The 24,288-nt window shown below is 39.2% G+C and overlaps 1 protein-coding gene across 6 annotated transcripts in view; it reads right to left on the bottom strand.

Annotated features, from left to right (window-relative positions):
• Positions 1 to 23,175, bottom strand: part of tulp1a (TUB like protein 1a) — a 30,327-nt gene extending 7,152 nt beyond the window's left edge. The window contains exons 1-12 of one of the 6 annotated variants that reach the window (XM_056238269.1): positions 22,744 to 23,175; positions 22,626 to 22,659; positions 17,134 to 17,260; positions 14,145 to 14,249; positions 10,205 to 10,324; positions 8,794 to 8,904; positions 8,099 to 8,272; positions 7,807 to 7,886; positions 7,563 to 7,733; positions 6,369 to 6,481; positions 6,170 to 6,278; positions 5,981 to 6,079 (exon numbers count right to left, since the gene is read on the bottom strand). In XM_056238269.1, the coding sequence (XP_056094244.1) occupies positions 5,981 to 6,079; positions 6,170 to 6,278; positions 6,369 to 6,481; positions 7,563 to 7,733; positions 7,807 to 7,886; positions 8,099 to 8,272; positions 8,794 to 8,904; positions 10,205 to 10,324; positions 14,145 to 14,249; positions 17,134 to 17,260; positions 22,626 to 22,659; positions 22,744 to 22,790 (1,290 nt within the window). In that variant the 5' untranslated portion in view covers positions 22,791 to 23,175. Of the gene's footprint in view, positions 1 to 5,980; positions 6,080 to 6,169; positions 6,279 to 6,368; positions 6,482 to 7,562; positions 7,734 to 7,806; positions 7,887 to 8,098; positions 8,273 to 8,793; positions 8,905 to 10,204; positions 10,325 to 14,144; positions 14,250 to 17,133; positions 17,261 to 20,095; positions 20,263 to 22,625 lie in introns of those variants that run through there. The other 5 variants (XM_056238271.1, XM_056238270.1, XM_056238268.1 and 2 more) reach the window with 5 other exon arrangements.
• Between the last annotated feature and the right edge of the window lie 1,113 nt (positions 23,176 to 24,288).

Below are 24,288 nucleotides of genomic sequence, written 5' to 3'. Positions count from 1 at the left end.
GTAACATGAGAATGAACCTCATTGGTTCTTGCAGAAGCTCAAACGTGCTGCGTAACACGAGAATGAACCTCATTGGTTCTTGCAGAAGCTCAAACGTGCTGCGTAACACGAGAATGATCCTCATTGGTTCTTGCAGAAGCTCAAACGTGCTGCGAAACATGAGAATGAACCTCATTGGTTCTTGCTGAAGCTCAAACGGGCTGCGTAACACGAGAATGAACCTCATTGGTTCTTGCAGAAGCTCAAACGTGCTGCGTAACACGAGAATGAACCTCATTGGTTCTTGCTAAAGCTCAAACGTGCTGCGTAACACCAGAATGAACGTCATTGGTTCTTGCTAAAGCTCAAACGTGCTGCGTAACATGAGAATGAACCTCATTGGCTCTTGCTGAAGCTCAAACGTGCTGCGTAACACGAGAATGAACCTCATTGGTTCTTGCAGAAGCTCAAACGTGCTGCGTAACACGAGAATGAACCTCATTGGTTCTTGCTGAAGCTCAAACGTGCTGCGTAACATGAGAATGAACCTCATTGGTTCTTGCAGAAGCTCAAACGTGCTGCGTAACACGAGAATGAACCTCATTGGTTCTTGCAGAAGCTCAAACGTGCTGCGTAACATGAGAATGAACCTCATTGGTTCTTGCAGAAGCTCAAACGTGCTGCGTAACACGAGAATGAACCTCATTGGTTCTTGCTGAAGCTCAAACGTGCTGCGTAACATGAGAATGAACCTCATTGGCTCTTGCTGAAGCTCAAACGTGCTGCGTAACACGAGAATGAACCTCATTGGTTCTTGCAGAAGCTCAAACGTGCTGCGTAACACGAGAATGAACCTCATTGGTTCTTGCTGAAGCTCAAACGTGCTGCGTAACATGAGAATGAACCTCATTGGTTCTTGCAGAAGCTCAAACGTGCTGCGTAACACGAGAATGAACCTCATTGGTTCTTGCAGAAGCTCAAACGTGCTGCGTAACATGAGAATGAACCTCATTGGTTCTTGCAGAAGCTCAAACGTGCTGCGTAACACGAGAATGAACCTCATTGGTTCTTGCTGAAGCTCAAACGTGCTGCGTAACATGAGAATGAACCTCATTGGTTCTTGCAGAAGCTCAAACGTGCTGCGTAACACGAGAATGAACCTCATTGGTTCTTGCTGAAGCTCAAACGTGCTGCGTAACACGAGAATGAACCTCATTGGTTCTTGCAGAAGCTCAAACGTGCTGCGTAACATGAGAATGAACCTCATTGGTTCTTGCAGAAGCTCAAACGTGCTGCGTAACATGAGAATGATCCTCATTGGTTCTTGCTGAAGCTCAAACGTGCTGCGAAACATGAGAATGAACCTCATTGGTTCTTGCAGAAGCTCAAACGTGCTGCGTAACATGAGAATGAACCTCATTGGTTCTTGCAGAAGCTCAAACGTGCTGCGTAACATGAGAATGATCCTCATTGGTTCTTGCTGAAGCTCAAACGTGCTGCGAAACATGAGAATGATCCTCATTGGTTCTTGCAGAAGCTCAAACGTGCTGCGAAACATGAGAATGAACCTCATTGGTTCTTGCTGAAGCTCAAACGGGCTGCGTAACACGAGAATGAACCTCATTGGTTCTTGCAGAAGCTCAAACGTGCTGCGTAACACGAGAATGAACCTCATTGGTTCTTGCTAAAGCTCAAACGTGCTGCGTAACACGAGAATGAACCTCATTGGTTCTTGCAGAAGCTCAAACGTGCTGCGTAACTCGAGAATGAACCTCATTGGTTCTTGCTGAAGCTCAAACGTGCTGCGTAACACGAGAATGAACCTCATTGGTTCTTGCAGAAGCTCAAACGTGCTGCGTAACACGAGAATGAACCTCATTGGTTCTTGCTGAAGCTCAAACGTGCTGCGTAACATGAGAATGAACCTCATTGGTTCTTGCAGAAGCTCAAACGTGCTGCGTAACACGAGAATGAACCTCATTGGTTCTTGCTGAAGCTCAAACGTGCTGCGTAACACGAGAATGATCCTCATTGGTTCTTGCAGAAGCTCAAACGTGCTGCGTAACATGAGAATGAACCTCATTGGTTCTTGCAGAAGCTCAAACGTGCTGCGTAACACGAGAATGAACCTCATTGGTTCTTGCAGAAGCTCAAACGTGCTGCGTAACATGAGAATGAACCTCATTGGTTCTTGCAGAAGCTCAAACGTGCTGCGTAACACGAGAATGAACCTCATTGGTTCTTGCTGAAGCTCAAACGTGCTGCGTAACACGAGAATGAACCTCATTGGTTCTTGCTGAAGCTCAAACGTGCTGCGTAACATGAGAATGAACCTCATTGGTTCTTGCAGAAGCTCAAACGTGCTGCGTAACACGAGAATGAACCTCATTGGTTCTTGCTGAAGCTCAAACGTGCTGCGTAACACGAGAATGATCCTCATTGGTTCTTGCAGAAGCTCAAACGTGCTGCGTAACATGAGAATGAACCTCATTGGTTCTTGCAGAAGCTCAAACGTGCTGCGTAACACGAGAATGAACCTCATTGGTTCTTGCAGAAGCTCAAACGTGCTGCGTAACACGAGAATGATCCTCATTGGTTCTTGCAGAAGCTCAAACGTGCTGCGAAACATGTGAATGAACCTCATTGGTTCTTGCTGAAGCTCAAACGGGCTGCGTAACACGAGAATGAACCTCATTGGTTCTTGCAGAAGCTCAAACGTGCTGCGTAACACGAGAATGAACATCATTGGTTCTTGCTGAAGCTCAAACGTGCTGCGTAACACGAGAATGAACCTCATTGGTTCTTGCTAAAGCTCAAACGTGCTGCGTAACACGAGAATGAACGTCATTGGTTCTTGCTGAAGCTCAAACGTGCTGCGTAACACGAGAATGAACCTCATTGGCTCTTGCTGAAGCTCAAACGTGCTGCGTAACATGAGAATGAACCTCATTGGCTCTTGCTGAAGCTCAAACGTGCTGCGTAACACGAGAATGAACCTCATTGGTTCTTGCTAAAGCTCAAACGTGCTGCGTAACATGAGAATGAACCTCATTGGCTCTTGCTGAAGCTCAAACGTGCTGCGTAACACGAGAATGAACCTCATTGGTTCTTGCTGAAGCTCAAACGTGCTGCGTAACACGAGAATGAACCTCATTGGTTCTTGCAGAAGCTCAAACGTGCTGCGTAACATGAGAATGAACCTCATTGGCTCTTGCTGAAGCTCAAACGTGCTGCGTAACACGAGAATGAACCTCATTGGTTCTTGCAGAAGCTCAAACGTGCTGCGTAACATGAGAATGAACCTCATTGGTTCTTGCTGAAGCTCAAACGTGCTTCGTAACACGAGAATGAACCTCATTGGTTCTTGCAGAAGCTCAAACGTGCTGCGTAACACGAGAATGAACCTCATTGGCTCTTGCTGAAGCTCAAACGTACTGCGTAACATGAGAATGAACCTCATTGGTTCTTGCACATCAAGCGAACATGCTTGAGCTTCCATTTGCCACAACTACGGAGCCCGGGAAGTCACCTGTTGGGAAAAAAAAAAACAATTTGTGGCGACGGTTTTGCAATCCGTCCGCTCAGTTTATAAACCGTACTCACGAATTCTCAATCTGTTCCCTCGGTTTAACAAATCGTGCTCACGGATTAATAAACCGTACCCACGAGTTCCTAATCCGTGCTCTCAGATTTGTAAACCGTGCCTTCCGTTTTTGCAATCTGTACCCACAAATTCATAATCCGTGCCCACGCTTTCGCAATCCGTTCCCACGGGTTTGTAAACTGTACTCACGGATTTGTGTCCTCTCCCCCAGTCTGTGCCAACCTGGCCTTCTGCGGGATGCATTTATTATGTTTAAACTTAATTCTTTTGATGGTTGATTTCTTGAATTTTCTAAAAAACGACATTTAGGCTACTTGTATCTTTAAAGTCCATTTGTTTAGGAGGAAAAAGCTCAGTATAATAGAATAAGCAAAAAAAGATTTCACATATAAAAAAGAAATATAACACAAGGTTAGGTTATATAAAAATAAAACATTCATAAATTATTTTATGATTAAAATATTACTGTCTTCAGTGAACTCATTTATAGTTATAAACGCAAATGATAATAATATTATTAGCCTGCATAGGCCTACATATTTAGAAGGCGCTTTTATCCAAAAAGGAACACAGCAATTAATCAAATGTCAGTCATAATACAGGTTTGACAATAATAATACAGGGCTAAGATTATCACAAATAAACACAAGATTTTGAGCATATCCAAGTGTGTGTGGGAGTGTGGAGCGCGCACTGCATGGCACGGGGGCGCGCGCGTGAACACTTGCATTTTCTTATCAACAGTGGAAACAACTTTTACTCTATCATTTCTGGTCATACAGAAAAGAATAATACATAATTCGCAACTACTTTTATTTGTCCAAACTCACATTACAAGAAAATGTAATACCCCTTTATTAAACATTTAAAATATTCACAAATTAATATGGGGGAAAAAATCGATTTTACTGGTTTTCTAAGGTCAAATTAGAACCTGGAAATAATATTTTTCCCGCAGTGCTGAATGTGAAGAGCCATGTCTCTGGAACCATACAGAGAGATGGTTTATAGGCTAATGCTAATAAATGTGTCTGAAAAATAACGAGGCATTTTAATTGTTCGTTTAAAAGTGAACATTTCAAGCTTTATATAGGCTATGCTATATTTTGTTTCAGTTCATTTAGGTCATTCTTATGAGACGCGCTCCAGTTCACGGAGATCATGAAAGCGCGCCTGATTGTTTTATTTTACAAAAGCACAACGTTTTCTTGTGAGTTTGGACAAATAAAAGTAGTTGCAAATGATGTATTATTCTTTTCTGTATGACCAGAAATTATAGATTTCCACTGTTGATAGGAAAATGCAAGTGTTCGCGCTGGCGCCTCCCTGCATAGTGCGCGCTCCACACTTCCACAAACACTTGGATATGCGTCAAAATCTTGTGTTTATTTGTGATAATCTTAGCCCTGTATTATTATTATTGTCAAACCTGTATTTTGACTGACATTTGACGAATTGCTTAGTTCCTTTTTTGATAAAGCGCCTTCTAAATATGTAGCCTAAATGTAATAGTAATAATATTATTATCATTTGCGTTTATAACTATAAATGAGTTCACTGAAGACAGTAAAATTTTAATCATAAAATAATTTATGAATGTTTTATTTTTATATAACCTAACCTTGTGTTATATTTCTTTTTTTATATGTGAAGTATTTGTTTGCTTATTCTATTATACTGAGCTTTTTCCTCCTAAACAAATGGACTTAAAAGATACAAGTAGGCTAACCTAAATTCAAGAAATCATCCATTAAAAGAATTAAGTTTAAACATAATAAATGCATCCCGCAGAAGGCCAGGTTGGCACAGACTGGGGGAGAGGACACAAATCCGTGAGTACAGTTTACAAACCCGTGGGAACGGATTGCAAAAGCGTGGGCACGGTTTATGAATTTGTGGGTACAGATTGCAAAAACGGAAGGCACGGTTTACAAATCTGAGAGCACGGATTAGGAACTCGTGGGTACGGTTTATTAATCCGTGAGCACGATTTGTTAAACCGAGGGAACAGATTGAGAATTCGTGAGTACGGTTTATAAACTGAGCGGACGGATTGCAAAACTGTCGCCACGAATTGTTTTTTTTTTCCAACAGGTGACTTCCCGGGCTCCGTACACAACTGATGTGTGAGTTGATGAATAAACTCACAAATATGTGAATAAAAGCCTAATTTGACCAATTAGTAGTAAACCATTGGGTGATCAATCTTACTTTCTACCATTTTATGTAACTGACTTCAAAAAGTCAGGGCCAGTCTTGATGAAAAAAATTAGACGACTAACTTTTAAGACTTAAAGCATATTTTTCCAATGTGAATGAATGAGTCTTTATTGTGAATTTACTTGCTTGCCTTTGTTGTAGCTAGTCAGAGTCAGATATAGCAGGAACTGAACTCACTGTTTGTGGACGTATCGGCACTCGCTCGTTGTCGTCATCCATGCCTGGGATGATCACAGTCATTTTTCGGGGCCCTTTAAACCCCAACACATTTGTCTCCTGGACAGAAACACCAGTATCCACTTTAAAACTTCTAAAAGATTATCCAACCTCCAGGTCGACTGTTGAGGAACTGAAGTGAGCACTCACGTAAATGATAGCCGCTAGCTCTTGCCGGGCGTTAGACATGTCCCTGAGGGCCCGGTCAGGGTTGAGGCCGTTGTCAAACACTGTGAACTTGGTACCCATGAGATTGGACCTAAAAAGAAGAGAAACCACAAAACCCCAAAAAAGTGAGTACCTCAGCAATCATACTTATTTTGCGTACCTTTTATATGAGAAGTGTTACCTCAGCTTTCCGATAAAATTATCTCCTCCCCGTGACAGGTCAGTGGCATCTATGGATATCAAATAATTTGACGTCGCACTCTTTTTTCTTTTTCGACCAGCCAATAGGAAGACCTGCAGGACGGAGTGAGATGGCAAAGAGGATCCCTAGTTAGTCATAGAGCTTTCCACACTGTTGAACCTCATTGGTGTTTTTAAAAGAAGTCTCTTCTGCTCACCAAGGCTGCATTTATTTGATTAAAAATACAAAAAAAAGTAATATTGTTAAATAGTATGACAATTTAATATAAAATGTAATTTATTCCAGTGATCAAAGCTGAACTTTCAGCATCATTACTCCAGTCTTCAGTGTCACATGATCCTTCAGAAATCTAATATGCGGATTTGATGCAAAAAACATTCATTATTATCATCAATTTTGAAAACAGTTGTGTACATTTTTTCAGGATTCTTTGATGAATAAAAAATTCAAAAGAACCGCATTTATTTGAAATAGAATCTTTTGTAACATTATAAATGTCTTTACTGTAACTCTTGATCAATTTAATTCATCCTTGATGAATAAAAGTATTGATTTCTTTTATTTCTTTTCCCCAAAAATACAATAAAAATTCTTACTGACCCCAAACCTTTGTTTGAACGGTAGTGTTTAATGTTACAAAAGCTTTCTATTTCAGATAAATGCTGTTCTTTTGAACTTTCAATTCATCAAAGAATCCGGAAATAAAAATGTAAATAACTGTTTTCAGCATTGATAATAATGAGAAATGTTTCTTGAGCATCAAATCATGTGAAACTGAAGACTGGAGTAAGGATGCTGAAAATTCAGCTTTGATGTGTAATAAATTACACTTTACTATATATTCACATTGTAATAATATTTTTCAATATTGCTGTTTTTTTTTAAATCTTACCGATCCAAAACCTTTGACTGGTAGTGTATGTGCAATTCTAGAGCATTTGTGTAATCATACTATCAAGCTACTGACACTGCAAATTTGCAATTAAGGATGTTAACCCTGGGTTAAACTGTCTGCTTATGAATACCCAGGATTAACTGTTAACCCCAGCCCTAATTTGTAATCACATATCCTTCAAAATATTGATACACTATCCTCTAATTCACTACAAAACCTTGTAGAATTGTCAGTAGTTCTGCAAGATTTTGAGCTAAAAGTGTGAGCAAGCAAGTCACCTTCTTCTCGTTGTCTAAATGGAGGTAATAGGTGGGGTAGAAGCCTCTGTCCATCCCGCGCTTATCTCGCGTCAGTTTACACTTGATGGTGGTTCCCTGAGGCGCAGACTGAAGAACAAACTCCTCAAGGTCGTCGAACTCAATGTCCGGTGATGGAGGCCTCTCCTCCTCCTGTCGCGAGAGGGATTTTACTATTCAGATCTTTGTCTCGGGATGACATTGCCTCAATTTACAGGAGTCTTACCTTTTTACTTTTCTTTCCTTTGCCTTTCTTCTTTTTGGGCACTTCTGTACCATCATCACTTTCATCAGATTTAGCAGCGTCTAAAATGAGAAGCATTTATAAGCAGTTTAACGGAATGAACGTTATTTTGTCTTTAAGATGTTATCTTTATAATACACAAATGTGAATTTATAGGGATCGTATATGACAATTTAAGTGTAGTTTGCAAAAAAAAAAAAAAAATTATTAACGTTTGTTATCGTTTGTCCAAAAAATGTTACAAACAAACAGTTTATAAAAAGCTTTCACTTACTCTTTTTCTTGTTATTCTTCTCTTTGTCCTTATTACTCTTGTCTTTTTTCTTGTTGTCTTTGTCTCCAGCTTGAAACATGGAGGTGGAGTTGGCAGAGGATTTCTTTTTGCTCTTGCTGGGTTTAGTCTCTGGCTCACTCTCATCGCTGTCGGACTTAATGGCTGGAGCAGATGCTTAAGTTCCAGTCAGCAAATTTGACAATTGCACTTTTTATTAATAATAATCTATCAAAACACTATGGTCCCACTATGTACAAGCAAGCAAATTTTTAATTCGTACACTCCAAGAAATGTCCAAATCATATTTGACCCCAACATAAAATGTATATTTAAATTATATATTGCATAAAAAAATTAAGTCAACACTGCATTTTAACATCATTTTCGGAACTATTTAAAACAAAAGATATAAACTATTTTTCATTAAATTTTTTACTCAATGCATTATCCCCCCCATACATCTTTGTTTTACTTTACAGAAACGAGAATTCGTAATTGTACTGAAAATATTGTAGCAATACAAACAAACGCAATGGTCCTATACAAATATTTTTAGCAAATTATTTGATTTTGATTTTAAGGTGAAATATGACCCAGACATTCTTTGTGAGATATGTCCCAGAAAAGCTTTGTGAGATACTTGCTTTTAGTAACACAATGATTAATGTACAGTGTTTTAGGAAAAGTGAAATTACCTTTCTTTTTTGCGATAAAATCTGGTTTATCTCCGTTTATCTGAAACATGGAAGCTGGCTCCTTTTTTGCCTTAGATGTCTTTCCTTTGCTTTCTGATTCACCTTTATTCTCTGCAGAGATAATATATTGTGGGGGGGGGGGGGTACTCAGTATTTTCTACAACGATGGCTCGCCTGCAACAAAACCTATGAGTTGATGTATAAGTCATTGAAGCCAATCTAGAGTTCGTTCACAGGGTATTTAAGTGACAAGTTAGGACCAGTTCCCAGAATTCCCCTGGGGTTATTAAGGTGTGCCAGCTTCAGATAATCAACACAGCTTCTAATTGAAGAACAGTTCCTTTCAATATGGAAATGGTGCGCTTAATGGCTCAAGGCTCCATCACAACAACCAGAGACCCAGCTGACAAAAAATATTCTAAGAACATTTTGCTAACATTCCCTTTTTTTTTTGTTCTTGGTTACGGAAACATTCAACTTAGCAAATATTACGACAATGTTACTTTTCAATGTTCTTTAATATTCTGAAACAAGTAACAAAAAAAAAAAAAGGATGTTAGCCAAAGTTCTGAGAACGTTTCCGGTTAGTATGAATATTAAAACAGCGATAGCTCAGTGTCAGAGTGCCATTAGTTCTAACGTCCCTGCTCTTTTTTTTTCTTTTCTTTTTTTAAAACATTGTTGAACTTTTGAAACATGCTTCAAGGTTTCCGCAGCACCATACATTAAACTTGAAGCTTTTAATAGGAGCCCCAGAGGAGGTCATCTGTGTATGTTTTCAATCATCCAGGTCACTGCAGACTGTCTGGTAAAACGTATTAGTTAGCAGCTGGACTTTTTTATTTTTTTATTTGTCTAAGTGTGGCTTGATCAGACACCCCCTGAGGAGCTCACCATCTGTCTTTTAACAACAGGGAAAATGAGGCCAAGCAAACGAATCCCTAAAACCATAAGCAAAAACCAAGAGTTAAATTCACTTGAAAGTCCCCACTTCAGCTCATAGACAAACCGGAGTGGTGATCTTTTAGACAGCTCTGCATGTCGTATTGTTCTGGCTAATCTTCTTAGCTCACGAGATCTAGCGCTAATCCTCTTCCTGAGCAGCAAACCCCCATGCATGTGTACATAACCACATTAAGAGTTACACACACTGAAGCCATTGTCTAAGTTTCCTCTGATTCGATACCTGAAGTGTTTTGCTCTGAGGGGGGAAATAAACCTAAAAATCTCAAACTGTTTTAAGAGCCCAAAAATACTCTCTGTATGGAAAACACAGCAAAGTTCAAAGTTCAAAGCGACTCTTATAATAACATAAATGCCACTTGGCTGTTGAAACGAATGGAAGAAAGCTCAAAATGAACCTTGGCCTCACTCATTAGCATGCATTCAAGTGTGAATGCGCTCAACTGACCTTTGGCCTTTGATTTCTTTTCTTTGGTGCCAGCAGGGGAGCTTTCTTTGGTGGTTTTCTTCTTTGTCTTCTTCTGTGAGGTCTCCTCTTCATCATCCCCATCATCTTCATCAGCAGAATCTAATCAAAATGACGGTTAGAAATGTCAATTTTGAAGAACAAGTCATATAAATGGTGCCAGCAGGGTTTGGGTGGTTATCATGGCAACACAGTGGCAGAATGAGGAGCTAAACATTAAGGCAGGGAGCATCAGATCAACAGCAAAAATGGAGACAATTTTAGGCAAAATTTTTGAAAGCCCATTCATAAAATTACTTATTCTGTGACATAATTGCTTATTACTTTTGACCAAAAGGTGGCGCTGACAATTACACACACAAAGTTTGGTGTCAATATGTCAAATCTTTCCAGAGATACAGACTTAGATGCAGTTTGGCATTATGCCATCAAATTAGTTGATTCAATATACGAAAACGGACATACAATCCATAACTTTTTGCCGACATGGGCTGAAGATGATCTAACTCTAATATGGTGAAAATCAGACAAACGAGGAGTTTCAAAAAGTAGGTTTTTAAAGAAAATCAAAATGGCGAACAGGAAGTTTGGCTGACTATGGCAAAATTGGAATACAATAGAAATGCTGCACCAAATCTAAAGAGACAAGTTTTATGATTTTTGGTCAAACTGTTTAGAAGTATGAGCGAAAAACCCATTTTTCATATCTTGTGACCACTAGGTGGCACTGTGGCAAAGCTGTGCAGGTTCCCACAGGTCATGGTTGTCATAACACACACCAAGTTTGGTAAGAATACGCTAAAGGGTTGCAGAGATATTTTCCATTTGTGTGCGCGTCCTTGAATTGTTCGTGCATTATTCAGGAACCGTTTAATAAATAAACTTAAATTCCACTTTTTTTTTGTCAAGATGGCCTGAAGATGATCTGATAAAATTTCCATGGAAATCAGAGCAATGGTCTCTAGGGTGAGTTTGAAAAAGTAGATTTTGAAAAAAAAATGGTGGACAGGAAGTTTGGCAGACCATGGCAAAATTGGTATCTATGTTCTCGGCATTACCCAATATGCTGATTTCACGCAGCCGTTATTTGGAAATCGAAAGCGAGGCTCCGGTGGGAAGTAAACCGGAAGTTTCGCATTTAATCACAGGAGAATCGCGAATGCGATGGCGTATTGTTATGTTTAATGTAGAAATGAGTTATTCTAAAACTGTATATACATTTCTTTCATACTTTAGACTATATACAGTGAAATTCATTTATAAATAAAATAATTTTTTTATATATAATTCAGAAAGTAAAAAAAGAAGCAGGAACATATCCTATATTGGATATTAACATCCAATAGTGTAAATCGCGGGAGCAGCTTCAGTTTAATAGTCCAAGGAATTGTTGTTTATCTTTACTTCCGGGGTTCTTCCCACCGGAGCCTCACTTTCGATTTCAAAATGGCGACTGCGTGAAATCAGCGTATTAATCTATTAAGTTTTATTACAATGGGCTAAATTAATCAAAAGCTATTAGCATTTTTTTTTAAACGTAATTCAAGTTTTTTGAGTATTTTTGTCAAATACACATACCGAGTTTTGCAACGATAAGCCAATGCGCTCGTAAAATATAGCATTTAACGACATAAATGACAGATGCCCAAAATGGCAGACATGAAAAAAAAAATCTAAAATTTCATGACTGAAAATTATGTCAATCAAATCGTCTTGAGCCAAGGAATCGGAGGGGAAAAAAATTGTTTCTTATGAGCCCTTACGGTTCAAAAGTTATTAGCATAAACGTGAGTGCAACTCACAGTTGGTGGCGCTAGAGGGATTGAGTTACAGACTCCCAAATTGCTATGGTTAATGTTTAGACTGTGTACCAAATTTCATAACTTTTCACCATACAGTTCTATGGGATGCCATAGACTCAAGAGCGGAAGAAGACGACAACGACCAATGGATACAATAGGTGCCTAACACCTACAGTGCTTGGCCCCTAATAATAATAATAAGGCAAATAAAGGCAACTCCCATTAAAATGAATGAGAATGCCATGGCATTATAAGCATCATCCAGTGCCATTCACCAGCTTTCACCTCCCTCCCCACCATCCACCTGTCGTGTAGAGATCCAGTCTATTTACATGATCCAATCTATTCCCAAAGCACAACAATAGTCCAGTTTGGCATTTTTTAAATATCCTGTTTAACTACCGATACTTATGGTAAGCCTGGGTAAGGTTGATTGACTGAAACGCTGCTAATTAAATATTATAATAATGCAATTTTGAGTATCCTGGATTTACTTCTATCGACTTTAATCCGACCGACCTACGAATGATTTGTGAGTCACTATTATTTATATTAAATATTGTTTAAAAGAAATAGTTTGCCACTGCCTACACAAGTTTCCTACATAGGACAAGTGGTTTAGATAATGTATGGATGGATGGATGGAAGGAAGGATGGATGGATGGAAGTAAGGATGGATGGATGGATGGATGGAAGGAAGTAAGGAAGGATGGATGGAAGGAAGGAAGGAAGGATGGATGGAAGGAAGGATGGATGGAAGGATGGATGGAAGGAAGGATACAAAAGGAAGGAAGGATGGATGGATGGATGGATGGAAGGAAGGATGGATGGATGGAAGGAAGGATGGATGGATGGATGGATGGAAGGAAGGAAGGATGGATGGATGGATGGAAGGAAGGAAGGATGGATGGATGGATGGATGGATGGATGGAAGGAATGAAGGAAGTAAGGAAGGATGGATGGATGGAAGTGAGGAAGGATGGATGGATGGATGGAAGGAAGGAAGAATGGATGGATGGCAGGAAGGAAGGACGGATGGATGGAAGAAAGGACGGATGGATGGATGGAAGGAAGGAAGGATGGATGGATGGATGGAAGGAAGGATGGATGGATGGATAGAAGGAAGGATGCAAAAGGAAGGAAGGAAGGATGGATGGATGGAAGGAAGGATGCAAAAAGGAAGGAAGGAAGTCCATGTTTAATGATTATCTATTTGCACTAATTGATGGATTCAACCATTCTTCTTCTTAGGAGTACTCTTTGTCTTCTTTTTTGTGTTAAATATTGTTTAAAAGAAATAATTTGCCACTGCCTACACAAGTTTCCTACATAGGACAAGTGGTTTAGATAATGGATGGATGGATGGATGGATGGATGGATGGATGGATGGAAGGAATGATGGATGGATGGATGGAAGGAAGGATGTATGGATGTATGGATGGAAGGCAGGATGGATGGATGGAAGGAAGGAAGGAAGGAAGGAAGGAAGGAAGGAAGGAAGGAAGGATGGATGGATGGATGGATGGATGGAAGTAAGGAAGGATGGATGGAAGGAAGGAAGGAAGGAAGGATGGATGGAAGGAAGGATGGATGGAAGGATGGATGGATGAAAGGATGGATGGATGGAAGAATGCAAAAGGAAGGAAGAATGGATGGATGGAAGGAAGTAAGGAAGGATGGATGGATGGAAGGAAGTAAGGAAGGATGGAAGGAAGGAAGGAAGGAAGGATGGATGGATGGATGGAAGGAAGTAAGGAAGGATGGATGGAAGGAAGGATGGATGATGGATGGATGGAAGGAAGGAAGGAAGTAAGGAAGGATGGATGGATGGAAGGATGGATGGAAGGAAGGACGGACGGATGGATGGAAGGAAGGAAGGATGGATGGATGGAAGGATGGATGGAAGGAAGGAAGGAAGGATGGATGGATGGATGGATGGAAGGAAGGATGGATGGATGGATGGATGGAAGGAAGGAAGGATGGATGGATGGAAGGATGGATGGAAGGAAGGATGCAAAAGGAAGGAAGGAAGGATGGATGGATGGAAGGAAGGATGCAAAAAGGAAGGAAGGAAGTTCATGTTTAATGATTATCTATTTGCACTAATTGATGGATTCAACCTTTCTTCTTCTTAGGAGTACTCTTGGTCTTCTTTTTTGTGTTCTTCTCTGTTATGTCTTCTTTGTCCTTCTCGGTTTTCTTTTTCTTTACTGTTTTGCTCTCTGCTGAGAAGTGAAAATAAGTTGTTTTAGCAGCCATATATCAATCCACTAGTACAAAATGACAGTGCTCCCAAAAACGTGTGCTAACACTAAGCACACTAAGCAAATATCTGAATGTCATTTAATAATCACCTGGCCCCTATAACGACCATTTCCTGTTTAGTTTTATTGTTCCTTGTCACTACGTTTACATGCAACCAAATAATCCGTTAGTAATCGGATTGAATTATGCGCAAACAGCGGGAAACTCTGTATATTCGTGCTGTGTGGGCATGTCAAAAAAACAATTCTGATTTGAAGCTTGTGACACACTGTAAGTACGCGCACATCAACCCGATCACGTTTAGCGTTCATGTAAACACTACGTTCGGATTCATCAATCAGAATGAATTCAGTCCGATTGGAACAAAAGTTGTGCATGTAGACGTAGTCACAACTTCTTGTTCTCGTTTTTTGCAATGGTTTCTGATTTGAGTTACGCACCTGTTCCTTGTTCTGTTGATTACCATTCCTTGTGTATTTAAGCCCTCAGTTCTCTCTGTTCTGGGTTCAGCGTTGTCAACGTCATTGTTAGTGTGCAATGTAAGTTAAAGTGGTTCTCTGTAAAGTCTCTTTGTATTCATTTATTCTACGTCACGCATCTTGATTCTCTTCTGGTGGATTATACTACACAGCGTTATGTGATATCCCTAAACTCTTTTTTTAAATAGATGTATATGATGTCAGTTCTCCCAGAGTTCACGCAGAGTAACCAAAGACGTCACTATTAGTAGAAGAGGTTCTACTGTATATAGAGACTTAAAGGGTTCTGTCAGGCGCTAACATACACTCACCTAAAGGATTATTAGGAACACCTGTTCAATTTCTCATTAATGCAATTATCTAATCAACCAATCACATGGCAGGTGCTTCAATGCATTTAGGGGTGTGGTCCTGGTCAAGACAATCTCCTGAACAATCTCCGGCCGGTCTGAGTATTTCACAATCTGCTCAGTTACTGGGATTTTCACACACAACCATTTCTAGGGTTTACAAAGAATGGTGTGAAAAGGGAAAAGCATCCAGTATGCGGCAGTCCTGTGGGCGAAAATGCCTTGTTGATGCTAGAGGTCAGAGGAGAATGGGCCGACTGATTCAAGCTGATAGAAGAGCAACTTTGACTGAAATAACCACTCGTTACAACCGTGGTATGCAGCAAAGCATTTGTGAAGCCACAACACGCACAACCTTGAGGCGGATGGGCTACAACAGTAGAAGACCCCACCTGGTACCACTTATCTCCACTAGGAAAAAGAGGCTACAATTTGCAAGAGCTCACCAAAATTGGACAGTTGAAGACTGGAAAAATGTTGCCTGGTCTGATGAGTCTAGATTTCTGTTGAGACATTCAGATGGTAGAGTCAGAATTTGGCGTAAACAGAATGAGAACATGGATCCATCATGCCTTGTTACCACTGTGCAGGCTGGTGGTGGTGGTGTAATGGTGTGGGGGATGTTTTCTTGGCACACTTTAGGCCCCTTAGTGCCAATTGGGCATCGTTTAAATGCCACGACCTACCTGAGCATTGTTTCTGACCATGTCCATCCCTTTATGGCCACCATGTACCCATCCTCTAATGGCTACTTCCAGCAGGATAATGCACCATGTCACAAAGCTTGAATCATTTCAAATTGGTTTCTTGAACATGACAATGAGTTCACTGTACTAAAATGGCCCCCACAGTCACCAGATCTCAACCCAATAGAGCATCTTTGGGATGTGGTGGAACGGGAGCTTCGTGCCCTGGATGTGCAGCTCACAAATCTCCATCAACTGCAAGATGCTATCCTATCAATATGGGCCAACATTTCTAAAGAATGCTTTCAGCACTTTGTTGAATCAATGCCACGTAGAATACAGTTCTGAAGGCAAAAGGGGGTCAAACACAGTATTAGTATGGTGTTCCTAATAATCCTTTAGGTGAGTGTATATAACCCTTATTCACAGCAGCGCCATCTTTGATTTTTAAATGAAAGCGAGGCTGTGAGGGATAGACATACATCTCTTCAGTGGGTTGTACTGTTATTTAATGTGTTTTGGGATTATTCTGCTAATAAAACACTGCAAAAATATCAACAAACAACAACAAAAAACAGACAATATGAGCTGTGGAAAATTCTAAGTGGTCTAGAGCTTTAACAGTTTTATTACAGCAGATGCCATTGACAACACGGTAAGTCTATCCCTCACAGCCTCGCTTTCATACCCCTCATGGCGCTGCTCTGAATAAGGTCTATACAACCTTTTAAGGCAATCCACCAGGGGATCATTTTATGGATTTAGTTTTAATTCATTCACTTTGATTTAATTCATTTTGATTTTTAATAAAATGTTATCAATTAAACAGCTCATAAACATACTTTATCATTAGAAAAATTGAAATAACTTAAACATTCAAATGTATTACAGGTATGCAATCATTTACAATATTTCTCCTTAGAACATTTGTGGCATAATGCGTTCTTTAAAATCGGAACCCTAGGGTTCTATATAGAACCCCACTGAACATTTTTTTCTAAGAGTGTGGAGTATCACATACACTCCATGTTCCACTAACGTCCATAATAAAGTCTATCATTTTAAAACTGACAAACGTCTTTTTGTGGAATGTATTGGTTTGAAAAAATGCTTTTTTGTTACCTTTTTTTGGTAGCCACTGTACAGTATTTCTCTCAGAAAAGAAGCTTGAACATGTGACAATTCAATGTCAATGTAACCATTGTTTGGTGATTATTTTATTTCCTAAGGATCATCCAAATCATTTAAATCCAGTAAGAAGTCACAACAGTTGCAAAGCATGGGTTTGTACTGTATGTCTGTGTGAGATGTGTAATGTATCAGACTGACTCTTTGAAGGCGTATTCTCCTCCTCGCCTGACAACTCTTCAGTCTTTTTAGCTTTGCTCTTTTTCGGTTTGTCTTCGGCTCCATTGGCCTTTCCAGAATCTGCCCCCGGCTTCTTCTTTTTTGTCTTCTACGTGGCTGTCAATAAGGACAATGAATCGCATTTACATTTACAGTTTTTCTTTTACATGCTTTTACGTTTCTGTGCACAGCAGTGTAAATGTAAGCAATAGTTTTAAACTTACCCATTGCCAAACGTCAATGAAAGCAAGCAAAAGGATGCACATACTTTAGAAATTTAAAGTCACCGTGAAATCATACATTTTTAAATTCATGTTCCCTTATAATATTGAATCAAAATAACTTCCCCTCTCTTCTCTTCTTTGATGGTGTGTTTACTGGCATGACCAACCTGAGATCCACCAATTGTAAGCAACAAGCATCCAATCAATTCCCTATGGGCAAAATCCCAACCTACATTTTGTTTGTTAGAGAACTTGGATATACAGTACAAGTAATCTTTGTAGTGTGATAATCATGTCTACACTTTTCTTAAGGACAAACAAATCAATCAACATTTTCTGTACACTCAAACAAAGGAGGTTTAACTGGTGTGGCACATTGGTTTAAGACGTTACCTCTTATGTACAGAATGCTGCAGGAGGAGAAAGTCTAATTCTTACACAATGTAGGCCGGACGTCACAGCCCGCTTCCGCACTGCACGGAGTGGGGAGCACATAATCTGATTAGTTCCAATCTTATATAAGTATTTATAGACCTCTCTTTAACAAAGAGCAAAGACAGTGGGATCCTTGAGTTCTGCCGGCATTGGGATTTTACTCACACATTATGGAAAATCCCCCCGTAGACCGTTAGCCACAACAGATTCAGTTTTGTATGTATAAGTAGGTTCTTTGACAGAATCATCCAAACACATCTGCTGAAAAATATTGATTGGATCATTTTTAATTACGGTTAATGTGTAAGCAAATGGCATGATTTCAGGGGAAAACTCTTTGGGGTCAGTGAGTTTCAGTGCCATCACGCACCAGTGGCCTCGGTCAACCCCTCTCTGACATGTACTCGCTCCTTTTCTCCGCCCTTTCTGGTTAAAAATGTAACAGGATACTCAGGAAAAAGGAAACACATGTATAAAATATTTCCTGTTTTTCAAAAACAAACATTTAAAAATATTAAACATGGAAAACCTGTTCTACTGCCGGTTCTGTATTATTTCCAATGCCCAAAATATTCCAGAGAAAGGGTCACACTTTATATTAGGCGTCATAAAATAATAATTGTTAGGTCCAATGTACTTATTGTGTTGATGTTGGATTTCAAAACACTTGTGAGGCTATTGAGGTGGGATTCGGGTAAGGTTAGGGACAGATTTGGTGGTATGGGCTGGTTTAAGGGTGGGTTAAGTTGTAAGGGAAGGTCAACAGTGCAATCAAACATGTAATTACAGAAATTAATTACAGCTGTAATTACATGCAGGTATTTTAAATATATAAGTGCAATGTAAAACATCCATGCATGCATGATGCAATAAGTTCATTGTATCAAATAATTAATTCAAGTGAGGGATAATGTACGTCCAGTCGGTTGTTATCTCAGAATAAACCCCCGACAGGGTGATCAGGACCCCCGGCGTGAAGCAGAGGGGTCTTGCATCAGCCTGAAGGGGTTTATTCTGAGATAACAACCGGCTGGATGTACATTATCCCGCTTATTCCGCAGCTACGTGCCACATAAGTAAATAATTAGACGTGAAATATTCATCTGAGAAAAAATATTTGATTAGCTCTTTAAACGTAAAGCTTCCGCTGAGAAAGGAGTTGCTACCGCAGCAAGTTCAAGCTAGACGGACATTTAAGGGATACGGTATACAGTTATACCGCTTATTACACGCCATTTCGCCACATAAAAAAATATGGAGATAATAGATATTGATTTGAGATGAAACTGTAATACATGTTAGTAGTATTACACTCTTGGACACTTAAAATAAAGTGGGACCAAAAAAATTTCTAGAAACATTTTGGCATTAAAATGTAATTTTAAATTACATTGATTATTAAATTCTTAACAATTTGATCTATTACTTTAATTTTCACCTAACATTTTAACCAATATACAGATACCAGGAGCCGTCTAGAACAAAGACAAGAGCACACTGAATCCATTTGCTGCTAAATTTATGAAAGTCAATGTGGTTAGCTTTGCTTTCCCCTTCTAAAGACTTTCTAAATCTTGCCAATAAGAAGACACAATCAATCAAATGATCAAAGAGTCACTTTGGTCAATCAAGATATTACACAATTTCCAGACTACGAACTATACCTAACCTAAAGGCAAATAGCTCCCTTGGCTTACGTAATCAAGAGCCCAAATGCATTGCCAATAAGAACCTCTTTTTATATGTTATTTTATTCAAAAAGAAATAGATAAATCTCAAAACAGCCCTTAAGAAAACCTTTAACAGAATCCATTAACAGATTCAGCAAATTGACAAATTAAGATACAAAATTACTTTTACTATAAAGATATTCGATTATAGATTATTAGATGACTAATGAATGACAGTCTTAGAGAATCTGGACCCGTAAACCGGATCAAGGCAGAATGAGTCTTTGAGGTGGATTGTGGCACTGCCATCTTGAGATTACAAATTTGCAGTTAAAAAGGCTCTTGAAAAAGTATGAAAATCACAAACTAGTACATATTATGTCCAGCAAAAGAACATTGACACATGTATGCTGACAGAAAACACTAACTAATCAATCAAACAGACTTGTATTAACAAATTTAGGCTTGTTTAGTGGCTTCTAGTTCAACATTTTCTTAGTATTGGTTCCATTACTGCTTATCCGGACTCTTAATACATTGAAATTTAAGACATCTTTAACTGCATTTAGAAACTAGAAGCTCTTTTCGGCTATAGACGCCACAGATAAGATGTACCTTCTCTGCAGACATGGTTATTGAGATGACATCGGTTCAAGAGTAAAAGTCCAGGCAAGAGAGCAGATGAAGCTGTCATGTGTGTTTATATGAGTGTGTGCTGAGGGCATCAGTGTGGCTGATTATGAAAGCTAGTTTAGTCCAGAGAAGTTGATAATAGGATTCAGTGCAAAGCCCATCTGCCTCAGAAGCAACCAAAACAACACAAGAGGAACGTACCATCTAATGAGCGCTCTTCGTTACACACTAGATTATCAGCAGAACCATTTAAAGTCCACCTGTGGTCAATCATTTTATCCCTTAAAATCATCTTTCATCACCAAAATTACATTTTTAAACATTGTGTCCTTGAAAAAAATTCCTTCATGCCTTAAAATAGCTTGAATGTAACTCGACACCCTTGCCTCATTTAGTATATGTGGTTCTATGAATATGCAAATGAGCCCCGCCTCCACTCACTCACACCAGCTCAGAGATCCACTCGTTGACGATCACTTGATGACCTGTTTGGTTACAAGGTAGTTTGTGGCGTTAAAGACACCAGCGATTTCAAACCGTGTTTTTGAGACTGTCTTTGGTTCACTGCAGTTTTAAAGAGAACATATTCAGCAATGGTGCCGACTTATGAATCTGCACATGGTTCGTCTTAAAGCATATTAAAAACACCACATAGACATATAAACAGCATTAAAAGCTGGATTGTAAAAGCAGTGTTGTCATTGTATCTCTGAGATACTATTATATTTTTATTAATATTTGGAATTAGTTTTCATTTTATTTAAAGTATTAGTATTTTTTTTGTCATTTTCAAACCTGTCAATTTAGTTTGTATTCATTTTTATTTCAGTTTTAGTTTGAGATATTATTATCAAATATACTGATTTTCACAGCTGTTTGCATTCACTTAAGACATAACTATAGCTATGTTTCCATCCACACATTTTTATCCGCATTAAGTGATATCGAATGAAAAATGCCTTATGGAAACAGTAAAATTCGATTGAATTTCATGAATATCGACTCAAATGAAATACGATCGGTCTAATCGGACTTTATCTTGATCAATATACGGCTTATGCGATAAACTTGGATGGAAACGTTATTATGGTGCGATCCATTTTGCCTAGTAAAACTTTGTTCGCAAATGTTGGCTTGAATGTTGTGCAATTCGGTGAGAAAATGAATGGAAACACCTTAACATGTCTCAAATCAATTCGATATACCAATTTGATCGCAAAACAGCATGTGACGTCATTACGCACAGGTTATCCGCTTTAAAGCCGTTTGATGGAAACACACTTTCACCAGCTTTATTCGCATGAGGTTTTTTACCGAACTTCAGATAATTCGATAGAAAAATGGATGGAAACATGGCTTATGACAAAACATGACTACGAGGACACTGGCCAAGACAATTCAAGCCAAGACAAGTCTTTTTGACATCATTTTGTGTGAATGTGTCTGTTTTTAGCACAAGAAGATGTGAAAGAGAGCTCAGTTCAGTATTCGCGCTCTGTCCGAAAAGCGGATTTCTGGGTGCGCGCTTCGGAGGTTCCCTTTTACGTTTTTTTGCGCTTGAATACTTAAATTGGCAAGGATTAAACTTTCGTGACGATGCAGCACTGGCCCGTCAAATGTGCAGAGCGTCGTTCGCGTTTCTTCATATTCTCACAACACTGCATTTTTAGAATTCATAAAAATGTTTTCAGCCAACTGGCGATTGACACTGTTTTATATACTCGCCAACACCAAGTTTTATTCGCCTTTGGCACTTGGCGAGTGTTAATTTTAGTCCCTGGCTATGTTGCTGTTGCTGCTGCAAGTGTGGACTTGCTACTGCTAATGGATGCACAGACATACAGCTGTGAGCATATAAGAGATGCTGCTGCTGCTGCTTACATAGACATTCACAAATCCCGTGGCAGATCTAGGCAGGTGGAGCTGGGGAGGTGGAGGGTTTCAGAGGAACTCTGAGAGCGCTACAGGTCTTAGCTTAAAGCAAACAATAAACCAGACGATTTAAATGTTGAGCACAAAATCTCATTGGCTGCAGAATCAGCAGAGGCCAATCAGCTTGTCCCATGTGGTAATGATGCGATTGCTTGCAGACTGCCTGTCAGTCAGCGCCCTCTGGTGTTTCATGACTGAACTAGACATTAATCCTAGTGAAAAGTTGAACTAAAAAAATTAACATGAATTTCATAATATCTTAGTATTTGGTTTGTCACCCTTTTCTTTAATAACAGCAGCAGTTGAGCTCTATAAGTTTGTGCAAAACGTGATGATCCTCCAGCATGACTTGAGACTGATCCAAAGAGCATCTCGAGCTTCAATCTTCATTTCTAATAACTTTTCTTTCTTTTACAATTGTTTTTAATCCTTAACTTTCGAAGTAAAAAAAAAAAAAGGTTTTCAATGTGTTCTCACTCTTTTAGACCCACATTAAAGTACGCTTGCCCTTGAATGTGAATGTGTAGACATAGATTGAAACATGCACAAACTTACATAAACACATATATGTGTAACTCACCTGTACTGACCTTTTGGAGTCATCATTAGGGTGACTAAGAGATAAATCAACATTATCAGCAAAGCACACACACTTACAGTATGACATCAATTATAGTGAAGCAGAAAGCACTACTCACCTGTCCTCCGTCCAAACCTCCTTCAAGATCTCTTTCTGCAGAGGCATCAAGAGAAGATCAGCGAAACCTCTGATTCCTCTCAAATACAATATCCAAAGCTCAATCGATCAGTAATAATCTCAGTATTCCATTGCAGCTCGTATTTTTTTCTATGTACTATGCATTTTTTCTCCATCCAATCTTGCTTTCTTTCATTTCCGTGGACTGTAAGTCATGGCACGCATTGCAGAAATGTTGCCTATGTCTTTTTGCACTTGAAAACACAGAGGTTGGGTTTTGCTGGTCGTCTTAAAACGCCAATAAGATGAGAGTGCAGTTTCCCAGCATGCATTTAGCTTTAAATGAGTGCCATCTGTCATCTGACAAAACACCAATCTACCCACAACATAACCAGTCAATGGAGGTCTTACCCATCCACCTGCAAAGATTTAATAGGATTGCCTTCAGAATAAGAAGGCTACCACATGTCTCTTTAGGCGATTGGCTACATAAAGCTCACACATAGGTTTTTATCATTAAAATAATGCTGTATTAATAAAAAAAAAAGATGACTATAGCAAAATTTGTTAAGCTGTGCTCCATAAAAGCCATGTTATAGCATGCCTTTTATGTGATGCATTTTTATTATACAATATAACACTTTGTTTAATATTAGTTTACTACAATAACGTCAACTAACAATGATTAATACTTCTACACTATTTATTAATCTTATTTACTGTTAATTTCAATTATTAATTTTTTTTTACGGTCAAAAGTTGTATTTGTTAAAGGGGTCATATAATGGTACATGCACTTTTACAAGTTGATTGTTCTGAAATGTGTGTTGGCAGTGCCTGTACACAACACATCATATAATGATAAAAATCCATCCAGTGGTTTTGTTTTAATCTCCTTATATGTTTTCCCCTGCCTCAAATCGAGCCGTTCGACCGTGTGACGTCACACGCTCGGAAGCCCCTCCCGCGATTGTTGAATGACAGGAGCGTTTCAACACAGACCCGCCCTCGCTCGTGAGAGCTGTCAATCATAGTCTGCGCGGACCGGCGCGGTCATTGTTGATATGCTGGAGCACTGTCTATGAGCAGAATGGCGTCTAAGCGATTGTGGTGTTCTGTTCTTGGGTGTAAGAACGAACACAGCAGTCATTTTAATGTTCCTAAATCCGAACCGCTGAAGACGCAGTGGCTGAGTTTGTTTTCGAAGGGAATATTCCCCACAAGCAACGTCAATGCTCTCATGTTTGCGCGAATCATTTCACACACCAGACTGCTTTATAAACGAGGAGGTATAAACATGGGCGTAGGTTTGGTCTCAGCTTTGGTGGGGACAGACTCCCCCCCATCCCCCGGGAATTATTTTGTTGTAAGATAAGTAACATTGCTTTAACGGCGATTTCCTTTGTCATTTCAGACTATCACAAGACAGAATATCACAATACAGAAGTGAATCTACTTCATCTCATTATTATATTGTATCCTGACCCCGATACACCATCCTGTATACTGTCAATAAAGAGCTAGTATAATCTCAAAAATGCACTCT

This window comes from Rhinichthys klamathensis, unplaced genomic scaffold (assembly GCF_029890125.1).
Source record: "Rhinichthys klamathensis goyatoka isolate OS25496 unplaced genomic scaffold, OSU_Roscu_1.1 h1tg000513l_1, whole genome shotgun sequence".
Lineage (NCBI taxonomy): Eukaryota > Metazoa > Chordata > Actinopteri > Cypriniformes > Leuciscidae > Rhinichthys > Rhinichthys klamathensis.
Note: the sequence above shows the minus strand (reverse complement) of the source record. Positions and strands in the feature narration are given on the sequence as shown.